Consider the following 13,040-nt stretch of genomic DNA (forward strand, 5'->3'; position numbering starts at 1 on the left):
TCAAGAAAAGTTGACAGCATGATAATATATTGTGTTGAATAAAAGTAATGTTATTGTGATATATATGAATGAGCTTCTTAAAATGTGACAATTTCTGAAGTTCAGAGAGTGTAGCCGTGTCAGTTCCTATTCCAAGTGTGGATTTTTAATGCATATGTACCTGGAATTTTATAATTCAAAAGCATGAAAATTTTTTCAACGTTGCTTTCACCTGCCATTTGTATACGTGGCACTGCAAGTAACTGTGGAGGGTCGGAGCCACTTGTGGCTCTGCTGCCAGGAAATGGCAGAGCCTCGTCTGTCCTTTTCTTCATTTAGCTTGGTCATTTTGCTATATAGAGATCTTTATAAGATCTCCTCTGTGGGCAAACTTTGAAATCTTGGAACTTGTGAAAAAACAGTTATGGGAATGAACTAAACTGTAACAGTCAGATATTTACCTTCTGCAGCAAAATAAGCATGTTCTTAGTAATTTCCCCTTGCCCTAGGAGATGTTAGAAATAATTGATCAGATTTTACAAAAACATCTCTTATTGCATCTAACATTGACTTTTTGTCTTAAATTTTCTGCTAGTGTTAAATATACCTTTGGTATTTTGCTGTAGCGAGAAGCAACTGGAGTGTTTGCTGACACACTGCATCAAAGTGCCAATGCTTGTCCTGGATCCTGCGCTGCCGACTAACGTCACACTGAAAGACCTGCTGTCCATTCATCCTGCTTTACAAACTGCTAACAATATGTTCTTTGTAGCAAAACCAAAAAATCCTTCTACCAATGTGACAGTAATTGTTTTTGATAGCCCTAAGGATGGTAAGAACCTATTTGTCAGATTCCAGCCAGTTTTCTAGAAGAAGCTTTTTAGTAAGCTGCTGTGAATTAGGGGTTTTTTTCCTCCAATACTGACTCTGCCGCTAATTTTCTGTTTGACTTTAGCAAGTCATTCAGCATCTCTTGCCCTCAGTCTGTTCCTCTAAATGATGACATTAATGATACTGTTTGCTTAGCTCCCAGACAACTGATTACAGATGATTAGAGTTCCATGCTTTAAAAGACTATTGCAAAACAGGTTTGATATCTGAGTATCTGTGTTGCACTGATAATCTCAGAAGACTGAGGTTTAGATTGAGGGAAGATTAGTTTTAGAAATCCTCTTTTAATTGCTGTGAACTCTAGTTTGAATATTGTGCAATAAGTTCTGCCCTTGCTCATCGGATTGCATACCTTAAAACAAAATTATCCATGTGTTCAGTATATATAAGTAGGATCTTAGAGCAGGTATGGGCTGCTTATTTTGTTTAATATGTAGAGTCCAACCACTGGTGTTTATTTTACCACCAAGAATTATCTATCACTTATAAAGACAACTCTTCACACCATAAATATCCAATCTTTTTAATTTGCAGAAGTATATCTTAGTTACTAGAATACACAAAAGAGGTTACTTTTGTTTTTTCACTTGCAATGCATTTTATGTATTCTAGTTGAAGCTGCCCATTCTGGAATGTTAAAAGACAACAGCAAACAGATAGTATGGAGGGGTTACTTGGTATGTACTTTTAAAATCTGTTGATTAACTTTTGTATATGTTACACTTTTTGTACATTTTTAGAAAGTGTGTATCTGTGCTATTCTCTTTCCATAACTCACATGTAGTAAGAAGTGAAAGCTTTTAAAATAACCTGATTTCAGTTTTGAAGCTTAGGTTCAGTGACAAAATATACACTATTAAATCTGTCACCTGATGAAGGATTGACAGATAAATGTGAATTATTGTAAGTTTAAAAAGGTCTTTATACCCTGTTTTCTTGTTTTTAGACTACAGACAAAGAAGTTCCAGGTCTAGTATTAATGCAAGACTTGGCCTTCCTTAGTGGATTTCCAGCTACATTCAAAGAAACAAATCAGCTACGAACAAAACTACCAGAGAGCCTGGCCTCTAAAGTAAAACTGGTAAGGGTCTGGAGGAAAGAGTAACTTAGTTGTACTGTTTTTTTGGAACAGTTCGCATACGAGATCTCATCCACCTAGGAGACTTAGGATGTTTCCGATAGTAATCGGTTTTTCTGTGTGGCTCTGTTTTCTTGAGTTGTGAAGAATAGTAAATAGTGACTCAAATAGTTGCCTTCAAAAGGCCACTTGTCCATTCTGTGACTGTAAGTTATTGGGCATTAGATTTGCTAGCTGATTAAAATGTACCAGCCTTATCAGTTTCTCTCAGCCATTTGCTATAGGCTGTGTACTGCTGAAGTATAGTATATCACTGGCTTGTTTAATGTGACAGTATTTTGTTTATGTAGCTTCTTAGCTTTTCTTCCCTCTTTGCTTTTAGAAGAATTACCTTAATAGTAACGACACTGGATTGTTTCACAGCTGAATGCTGTATTTCTCTCTGCCAAGTACTCTGTATGGTCTTGAGCAAGTTGCACTTCAACTTACCCACCTGCAAGGCAACAGTAGATCACAACTGGTGTGACTGTGTCATCCATTAACATTTCGTGCATTCTATTATCCTCTGCCGTTTGGACACCTTTTCAGTTACAGCCAGGTTTAACAGATAGGTTAAAGTTTCAAAAGTTTGTGAAAATCATTGGCTTATGTATTGGAGAGAGATGTGATTGGTGGTGTGAAAGGGGCTGAGGCCAGGGAGTTTGTGGAGGAGGAGTTAGCAGGGATAGAGGGATGTCAATCCATAGGTAATCTGTCTTTGTTAGTGTGATACCCACCTGTAGGATGTGCTAATTCACTTTATGGCTTGTTCTTGGTGCTCAAATGAGCATGACGTCCTTTCCTTGTCTTTTTTTTTTTTTTTTTTTGGCAGGCTGCATTAACAAATCATATATTCTGCTATTGCAGAAATGATAATGATGCCTTTCATAGGCTGGTCACACTCCAACTTAATGCAAGCTGAATTTCTTCTTTCTTGTCTCAGCTTGTGTTAGGCTGTCTTAGAGTCTCGCTAATGGTAGACACCTTCTGAAGTAAACACATTTATGCCTCTCTTCCTACACGCGCTTAAACAGCTTAATAGAGAGAGGTCTTAAACAGTTATTTAAGCTTAAATAGCTCTTTTCTTTTGCCTTTGTTTACATCTCTAATGTATTCATAGAGAGTAGCTATGGCTTTTCCTAGCCTTTGTTTTATGAAGTTAATCAGGCAGTGCTCATCCCACAGCATTAGCTCTCCATTCCTCTCATTATTTTGACAGCTCTTCCCTGCCACTTCCATTGTGGATTTGTCTGCCTTCAACATGATTGACTGCAATTTTGTACAGCAGTTTAAATGAGTCATCACCAGAACTTTTTACACAGTGAAAACGTGTAGTACATAGCTAACCCAAGGCCGGCAGACTGTCGGAGACTTGCTGTGTGCTAGATTATGCTCATTGCAAACAGTGCTGCCACTGTTTCTATGTAACCTCCCTTGCATCCTTCCACTGCTGTGTATTGGTGCTGTTCATAAAAATTGTCTCTTGCTATTGTGAATCTTTTGCTAGTTAGGGTGAGTGATGGCAGGTGTGCTCTGGTGTGGCCAAGGCATCCTTTCTTCTCTTTCCTAGTGGCACATTGGTTAAATGGCAGTGGATATTCCTATGGTCAATCTGCCAGTCTCTGCTTGTTTTACATGCTATGGGTATTTTTTTAATTGCTTTAAAGAAATGGTGTTTACTGTAGAGAAATGAGATTGTTATCCAACATGAGATGGTACTTCAGTTTTGCTGAGATGCTAGGTTCTTAATTTCTAGTTTGCGTGGGGAACATTGTTAGTTAAATGCTTCCTGACTTTGAGCCATCTGAAGAATCTTCTTTGAGTGCAGGTTCATCCATTTGGATTTGGAGCCTTTTCTAGTTCCTCACCCCAACTTAAGTTTACCAGTTCCTGGTAGTTTTAACACATTTGACTTAATGGAGCTGAAAAGCTCAGAATACCTTTAACTTCAATTACCAGCTCTTTTCATTTGTTAAACTTGCCCTTTAGCATTCAAGAAATTTAATAACAAGATGCTCCTTAATTATTTTTTTTCTGTTTCAGTTTAAAGTCAATTGGCTTATGTTTTCCTGACCTAGGGTTATTTTCTAGGAGCAGCTCTTCTGTAATATTTTTATTGGTTACCAAATTGGTATCTGAAATAATATTTGCCTCTGTCAGTTCAAAGATAATTTGGTGGAAAAGAAATCTGTCTGCTTCCACCTCTGGGAATAAATTGGAGTGCCATCCTAGGCAATGTTTGTTCATTGGTTGAACATCATAGATATAAGCTCTCATAGTACCATAGTTCTGAGGAATGATCCCTCCTCAAACAATATTTGGAATTTCATTCTCTGTCCCTTAGCAGATTTTGCTTTATGCTCTTTTTCCAAAATTTGACTTAAATCAGTTCTTTTGTCCATAGTACTCCTTTTTGTTTGTTTGTTTGGGGTTTTTTGAGTTCTGGTGCCTTGTATCGTTAACACTTGGTGTTCCTTTGTCAGAATAGCTTTTATGTGTCTTTCTTGGACCCTTCAGTATCTTTCTGTCCTTGATGTCCTACCACCTTCTCTTCTTCCCTCTGGTGTCATGGCTTGTACTAATATTTTTGCTGCTAAAACATACCTCTTTTAGTATAAGAATGCTTGTTGTTGTAGGGTTTTTTCCTGCTTTTTTTTTTTCCCCTTGTTCCCAGGTACTTTCTGACTTCATTAGCTGTGGTTATTTCTCTAATTGCATTATCTAACTATTGTTCAAGTCAGTGTTAATGCTTTTTCTCCTTAATACTCCTGTGTGGATTTTTGTTTCCAGCACCCAGAAGTTCATAATTCTCTCCAGGACTTTTGCTGTAAATCTGTCAAGCACTGACCTTATTCTTAGACTAGCCTGTGTCTCTTGTGCTATAATAGAGCCCTTCCATCTTCCGTGGACACCTTGGAAGAATGAAATGCCCGGATTTCTCCTAATTACTTTTGAGCGATCTGATGTTTGTTTATCATCTTGTGGTTTTAAGACTTGTGGAACGATTCTGTCTGGACCTTAATTTTTTGATTGTAGTCATTTTTTTCCATTTCATCAGATGATCCCTTTCATCATCGTTTTTCCATTCCAGTAGGATCTCCTAGCAGTATTAGCCCAACAAAAACCATGATGGATGGATTCTTTCTGTGTTTCAGTTCTGCTTCTCATGTCCAAGCAGCTGGCTGATCTGTTGTCTGTATCCAAGCTGATCACTAGCTTAACTCTTTTTAGCAAATCTTTAAAATGCTATAGTCTATGTTTGTGCATTGCTGTCCAAATTAACATAAAGGCTGCATGTCTGGGGTGTCTTAGATACGTCTCCTATCTCCTTGTCTGTTTTTATGGAAGTGACATCCCGTGCCTATTCTCTTTCTACATGATTTTTCCTTACCCTGACTTGGTTGTGTTTTTCTCTGTGTTGTCAGTCATGTGTCATCGAGTTGATCAAAAATCTTTGTTTGTGCTAGTTCTCTTTTCCTTGGTGTGTTCTTATCTTGTGTAAATGTTACCGTTGTGATCAGCTTATTATCTGTTGCTAAGAGCTCCTCTTCTGCAATTTGGTTAGGCATATCTCCATATAAACACATTTTTTTTCTCAGGTATCCACAGCATTCTCCAGTTTCTCCATCCAGTCATCGTTGCTGTCTGTGTTTCTTTTCCCGGTGGTGGATGCATTAGAATAGTTAAACTGGGATTACTGTACCCTGTGTGGTCATAGCAGCGGATTCTTCCCCAACCAGTTCTCTGCTCTTGATAGCAGCAATTTATTTATGTGTATGTATATAAATGTAAGAAATGTTTTATTTGCAAGGATAAAAATTTTTACATATGAAGTGTGGATGAGGTAGTTTCTATAGAAGCCTTTGTTAAGATCCTAGCTCAGAATTAGTTCTTCATTCAGTGGATGTTGTAGGTAGTCAGTTATGGTAAACATAACCAAGTATGGTTTTCTCCTTACCAAAGAGAGAGGTTCTTAGTTAATGCTACAGCGAAGTAGAAGAAAGGTGGATTGTTTAGAGTCTCCACTGAAATTTGCAGCAATTCCTCTGCTGTTATCACTTCTGGAGTCTGGAAAGTAGTGTGAGATGCCCAGTGGAGAGGAAGAAATTTGCACATGAGTTTAGGCTAGACTTGGGCCTCATAGCTGCCTCCTGATGCTCAGTGGGTTTGTGCATGCTCTAAGTGGCTGTTTCTTAGTGCAATGCTGGAAGTAAAGAAATAAAAATAAAAAATTTCAACAATGCTGCTATTAGAAGGGAAGAAAGGTTAGAAACAGAGAAGTGTAGCTGCTGCACTTGTGTTGAATATTGCTAATGCTGTTTTGATTGGATTGCTTTAGTTTGATTGAAATAGCTTTTGAATCCAAAGAGGACTAAAAATTGCTTGGACATCTGGGCCAGGTGTTTCTTGTTCTAAAAATCTCTGAGAAAAGCAGCTGAGCTCTAGTAGAGGGGGTTAAATTGTGAAGATTTGGTATATAATGAATCAATTTCCAAGGTGAATTATGTATGTCATGGTCTACTGAAATTTTGTACTTATGGCCTGTATTGTAATGTAATGATATGGAAGTTTATTTCCAGATGAAGGGTAAGCAGCGGTGTCTCTGCTGATCGCATTTGTTGTTCTAAGTTGTGTGTGTTATCACAGACGTGGCTGAAAATTATATTTGGCTGCTTTTTATTTTCCGCTCTTTCTTAATGGTGCTTTAGTAAGCCACTAGATGGAGGTGTTACTCTGGTTACACAGCTCTCTGCTGCTAAACCATATTTCTTTAAAGGCTGTGAAGATCTTACGTTGTACCTATACTGAAGAAGAGCAACTGAAATTTTTTTTTCCACTTTTCCTTTCCCCCCTTACCTACATTTCTAAAGAAAAGAATCATTGTTCAGCCTAAAAGAGATGCTTGTGACTTAAAAACTAGGTAGTGATGTAAAGACTGACAAGGGAAGGATTGAAAGGGCAAGGGGGATTTGATTTGTTTGATTTTTTTTGTTTTGTTTTCTGAGGCTACCATGCTGACACTTTTTCACTGAAATAGTGTACAGTAGTGAAAATTTGTGGAGAAAGGTGACTCTTTCAAGATTTAATATCCTGATTGCTTCAGGGGGAACAGAGCCTACAGGTTTCCTTCCTTTGCAAAATATTGTTTCCTCTTTAATCTGCATGGGCACATATATATGGACATATTATGTTGGAAACTAAGGGCTGTAATATGTCTTTTAATGACTTTGTCTTACTAATGGAAAAAAATCCACATAGGAAACTGCAGGCACCGTGATGCTGGATGTTTGCTGTCCTCACTGCCTTGAGGGTGGAGGGTCTGGGGTTCTTACTGCTGCTCTTGTCAGTGTTGATGGAGCAGACAGGTGGCTTTAGGAGTTGTGTTATATGTTCACACAGATGTGATAAATAAGCTTAGTAGAAAAAAACCTAAGGCATTGCATTCCTTTTGGCTATGATGACCCTCCTACTACTTACCTTAGAAAGGGAACTTGATGATAAATACGTAAAGACAACAGTATTTCATATTTGTAAAGCTTTTTGTAAGTCTTTAACATAACACATGCCTCCCCCTTCCCTTGCTATGTTGGCATATGAGTTTTCCTAATATCCATACCGGAGTGTGAAAACAGGAGCATCTCATTTCCTTAACAATCAGCTTTGGTCATTAAGAAGATAAAGCATAATAATTTAAAGACTGGTTAAGAGTCCTACTTCCACCTCAGAAAAAAAATCTGCTCTTTAGGCCTTTTACCTTGAGAATGTGGAAATGAAATTTTAGTTCTGCGTGGGGTGGCATAGCCCATCCTCCCTGCCTCCTAGTCTAGTAAGTCTAGGCACTGCCAAACATGCTGACTCCAAAGGATAACCTGCATTTACATTTACCTGGTGGGGAGAATGCAGTTTTCCTGTTTCATTTTTGAGTGCATGATATAAATGTGCAGGGGTGGTGGTCCGTGTGTGTGCCTGCATGACGTCCTTTCAGCCTGCTTGTGTTAGAAACTGAGGCTCACCTGATCATGCTGACTCTGTGCATCTACCTGCTTGTTTTTCTGTTCTATTTTCACAATACCTTTGGATCTGCTGACCTGTTTTCTCAGGGTGAAGATGATCTCTAGAAGATAATGTTTCAAGGAAATGGGCAATTGCATGTGTCCTCACTCAGAGGAGGATAATACCTGTGAGACATCAGAAAATCTGCCAGAGAATTCCATTTTGAATATACCAGCCACAAAATGCTCTGAGCAGAGCTTGCAATTTATTAGAATCTAGTTAGTTATGTCACCAGATAACTTCATTGAAATCTAACTTTATTGATAGGTCTGCTTGTGAAAAGACTTGTTTCTTAAAAAAGGTGTTGGTGGAAAAAACCCACTGATGTAATAAAAATAATCTATTCAATGTAGGGGTTAAGTCTGATGCTGAGCAGTGGACCACATTTTTTCACTACTTCTTGTTTGTGCTTGGACTGTTACATATTTAAAAACCTAGAGTATATATGCTGTGTTGGGGGGGGTGGAATGGGAAGTTTTTGTAATAAATCTAGTTAGGAGTCTGTAGTACACATACCTATTTTGTTGACTTTAGTGGAAACAAATTGAAGAGAAACTAAATGTTCTTAAATGCTTTCAAAGCTCTAGAATGGTAATATTTTTGGTTTGTTATATGTATGTTTTAAATGACAGATTCTAAGGGACTGTGTGACACTGTTGTATTCCTAAATAAAGCACATACCCACTGATGGCAGCTTTGCAATCTGTAGCATTTTGATATTGATATTTTTGGAGGTTGCTAGCTGCAGTCCGTAACTATACCTCAGCCATTTAGCTACTGAAGCCATCCTTTCCACCCGTAGGTTCAGATGATTCCCTGGAAGGTCTGAGATTTATCAGATTTTTCTGATGGCAGGCCTCATAAGTCAGATTGAAAGATCTCAAATAGCATATGAGTCAAAGCATCAACAGCTTTAAAATGTCACAAGTGGGACAGCTGGTCTTGCTAAGGGAAGGGGTGCTAACTCTGGGACAAGTGTTGTTTTAAAATGAGCAGAAAGGGTCAGATTTAATAAAAAATAAAGAAAAAATGACTTAAGGCTGTTATGAAATATACTGTGATGGTTTTGTTTTCAAACATGACAGTATTCAAATTTTGTTAACTTATGAATTGCTTTTACGGCTCTTATGTAACTGACAATCTGGTAGACATGCTTATTTGTCTTACGTTGCGTGAAGGAACAAAAATTAAGCATAGCATCTAATAAATATTGTTAACGATTAACTGCATTTATTCTCAGTCTGACTGAGAATCAAAGTGCAGTTCTGCTTTTAGCTTGTTTGTGTCTGCTCATGCTACTTCATATGGTAAACACAGCATTTTATTGGATTATGCTATATTTCTAGTGAAATGTTTTGGTGCCCTGCAATTTGTAAGCTATACTAGCTGTTAGAGTGAGCATGTAGTGCAAGCCCCTTCTTATCCTGTGCATTATGAAATCTGATATACAGACTTACTAGTGGCAAGAGATAAAAACAGCAAACAGATCAAACAGTCCCCAACTGAGAAATGACCTTAACAGCATATTGGCAACCATCATTAAGGACTTGGAGACCCACATGGATTAGTTCTGGAGCCCTTTGTATCTCAGATTTCTGAGCTGTAGGTTGATCTGTAAACCATTCTGAAAATTTCACGCTTCTGACAGCAACGATGAATTGGTGGCCTTAATTTTCTGAGAAAAGCATTGCTTGATTAAGACAGAAAAAAAAGTATGATCCTTTCAGTCATATAATAAAGTTGTAATAAAATATGAATTTTGTTGGGGGGAGGGGGGCAGGGGGAAAGGATGGGGACTTATTATTCACTTACTCCAGAAATATTTATAACATGGACAGCTTTACTGTTGCTGGATCACTGCGTAAAGAGAAGTTTTCTTTGGAAAATGAAAATTAAGCATCTAGAAATGTTCTGTATCTTTATGTTTTTCGTTTCCCATTTTACTACCCCTTTTTGTGTTCTTACAAAATTCTAGTTCTTTAAAAACAGTGTTTACCAGTCATTCTTATTAGTAACTCTAGTAAGAAAAATATAACAAAAAGATGGATTTGGTGAAGAAAGAGTGCTGCTGGTGGTGCATGCCAGAAATTATTTTCTCTGCTTGTATAGTTGCAGCTCTATTCAGAAGCCAGCGTGGCTCTCCTGCAACTGAATAACCCTAAGGGTTTCCAAGAACTGAGCAAGCAAGCAAAGAAGAACATGACTATAGAAGGAAAAGAACTGACACTTAATCCTGCTTATTTACTGTGGGACCTCAGCTCTGTCAGTCAGGTAGGTAAATTCTGTTGTAGCATGTAAAGGTGGTAGTATTTAAAAACTGCAAGTAGAGGCTAAGTAGTCAATGACAAGGAACATGGGATTTCTTCCAGAAGCTTGGAAGTTTTAAGAATGCAGTATTTATTATGTTGTAAGAAAACATCACAAGAACACTGTCAAATTCTGGAATCAAGGAGGAAGAAGGATCGAAGTGTGACATTTAATTTAAATTTTAATGTTTTCCACTAAGTGAAAGATTTTGCCCTCTGCACGTGTTCTGATAAAGTTGTGTGCAGTCAAGTCCTGAAAAGCTTAACTGATACTGACTGGCAGATAAGCAGGCTTCTTGTGTGGGAGAGACAGAGGGCTTTATTAACAAACACGAATGTTTCCTTTCCAATATGTTTCTTAGACATCTTTGCAGCATCATATATGCTGACCAAATGCTAATTACTTCTCTTCCAAAAATTTTGAAGTCCTGATATACAGATATCTGTAAGGAAAAAGGAGGTTTACTTCAAATGCTTTTGATACAAGCAAGGGTGTTTGGTTTAGCAAAAGGAAATAAAATAATAAGATGTCTGTTTCAAGATAAGATCTTCTAAAATCTTAGGGTTTTTTTCCTGCTAGAACTTAATTTTACAGTAAATGTCAAGTGGCATGGGTAAAATAGATGTGCCCTCTCCATTAAAGCTTGCAGTCTGTCTTTGTATCCTGTGAACCTGGCTTTTAGGGGAACTTTTCCTTGTTAATACAAATGCTGAACTCAAACTTTATACTTTCCCATGTTGAAATTATGCATTATTTTGTAAATGGGTACCAAGCCAGTGGATGCTGGTGTTGCTGAAATGTTTTCAGTTGTTATGTTTTTGAGAATGTGTAAGCTGTCTTACTGTACATATTAGAAAAAGAGACTTCTTTACAGTGTGTAGAACCTGTAGCAAAAATGGTAATTGTTAAATGTTCAAGTTTTTCTTGTTTACTATTTCAGTTGGGCATACTTCTTTTAGAAATGTTCCTTTTAGGCAGCCTTAATTTTTGTTCTTAGAAGAGGTTGTTAAGTTCTAATAAATGGGAGAAGAAACATATGTTACAGTGTCATGTAACCTAATTTTGTTACTTACCTGAAGAGCTTCTAATTAAAATGTTGTCTTTTTAACAAAAACGTACGGAAACATTTAGCTATTTGATAGTATTAGGCTCAGGTTTTTTTAATTTTCTCCTGCTTAAGTTCTTTAAAATAAGAGCAAAGGATAATTGAAGAGCTGCTACATCATGACGCTTCCAGTGTATCTTTATTAGGTGACGTTTATATATGGCTTATAATGCAATGTACTTGGAAGGCCCCAGCCTCTTAAAACTAGATCGCTGAAAGGTGATGTTATGGATTTGAAATGCAACTTGGCTTTTGATCAAGATCAGAAAATAATTGAGGGTAATAATCTAGAAAAACAAGAGGGTGTGCTTTTTCTGGGGTTCTTTCTTCAAGAGCCTGGATCACACAAGGCACTATCGTCTTGTGGTGTGGTCAGCAGACATCCTAATGATACCAGGTTTTCAGCCGTTGATGTCAGAAGACTGTATTGTTCACCTTGATAATTCAGGAGAATATGATCCTTTAGAAGAATAATGGTACTTGATTGGTGTACTTTTTATTTTTGACATCTAAATTCTGAAATGCTTATGCACCCATATGCTAAAGCATACTGTTGTTACCTAGCTGGATCAGTATGTGAATGTTCTATTTAAAATCTAAGAAAGACTTTTTTCTTTTTATAGTCTAAACAGGATGAAGATATTTCTGCCAGCCGTTTTGAAGATAATGAAGAGCTGAGATACTCGTTGCGATCAATAGAGAGGCATGCCCCTTGGGTACGACATATTTTCATCGTCACTAATGGGCAGATTCCTTCTTGGCTTAACCTGGATAATCCTCGGATAACCATAGTGACACATCAGGTAAAACCCAAACAAACAAAAGCCAAACAAAAAAACCCCCACCAGAAACCCCAAACAAATGAAAATACCAGCATGAAAGTGGCACTAGTAAAGATTCTGTGTTTGTTTTGAAATGCAATTATCCCCTTTCAACTAAAGGCTGCATTTATTTGGAAGGTAGAAGTGACCACCTCTTCCTCATCTCATCCATGGTTTTATTAAACCCCAGTATGTCTTTGTATTTTGGCGAAGCGGATAACTGAATATATGTATCAAGCCTTCATTTAGTCCACTTTTCCAAATAGTGAAGCTTCAGCTAACGTATACCCATGTCTGATTTCCTTATGAAGTTTCTTTATAAAAAACCTGGGGAGAAGAAAATGTAATTTGAATCCATAAACACTCTCAGGACCAGTAATAATCTAATAAGCTTGTGTTGAGACAGGATGGAATTACAATTACTGGAACTGAGGTGATGGCTGCAAAAAAAGTAGCTATGCATTCTAAAAATCTTACTTAAAAAGAGAAAGGGAATCCTTCAACCTTCCTGAATAAGTGAAACAAAAATATTCTAGTAGCTTCTTATTATGAATTTGGGAGTAATTTTGGTATCTGGACATGCTATGGGAGCCCTGAGCAATCTAAGTGGTAACAAGATACTAATTCAACTTCTGTTGCTGTCTGCTTGTGAAGTTACTTGAAAGAGATGGAAGAATCCTGACTTTGAGTGCTGGAACAGGTTCAACTTGCTTGAAATTTTGTGCAGCCTGTACTGCATGAGAAGTATAAATATGTGTACACTGGG

At 37.5% G+C, this 13,040-nt stretch overlaps 1 protein-coding gene across 2 annotated transcripts in view; it reads left to right on the top strand.

The window, feature by feature from the left end:
• Nucleotides 1–13,040, top strand: part of GNPTAB (N-acetylglucosamine-1-phosphate transferase subunits alpha and beta) — a 46,759-nt gene that overhangs the window by 13,100 nt on the left and 20,619 nt on the right. For both annotated transcript variants that reach the window (XM_069807471.1, XM_069807470.1), the window contains exons 5-9: nt 606–811; nt 1,483–1,547; nt 1,817–1,951; nt 10,151–10,312; nt 12,077–12,256. In XM_069807471.1, coding sequence (XP_069663572.1) covers nt 606–811; nt 1,483–1,547; nt 1,817–1,951; nt 10,151–10,312; nt 12,077–12,256 — 748 coding nt within the window. The remainder of the gene's footprint in view (nt 1–605; nt 812–1,482; nt 1,548–1,816; nt 1,952–10,150; nt 10,313–12,076; nt 12,257–13,040) is intronic.

The sequence above is a fragment of the Haliaeetus albicilla genome, chromosome 19 (assembly GCF_947461875.1).
Source record: "Haliaeetus albicilla chromosome 19, bHalAlb1.1, whole genome shotgun sequence".
NCBI classification, from domain to species: domain Eukaryota; kingdom Metazoa; phylum Chordata; class Aves; order Accipitriformes; family Accipitridae; genus Haliaeetus; species Haliaeetus albicilla.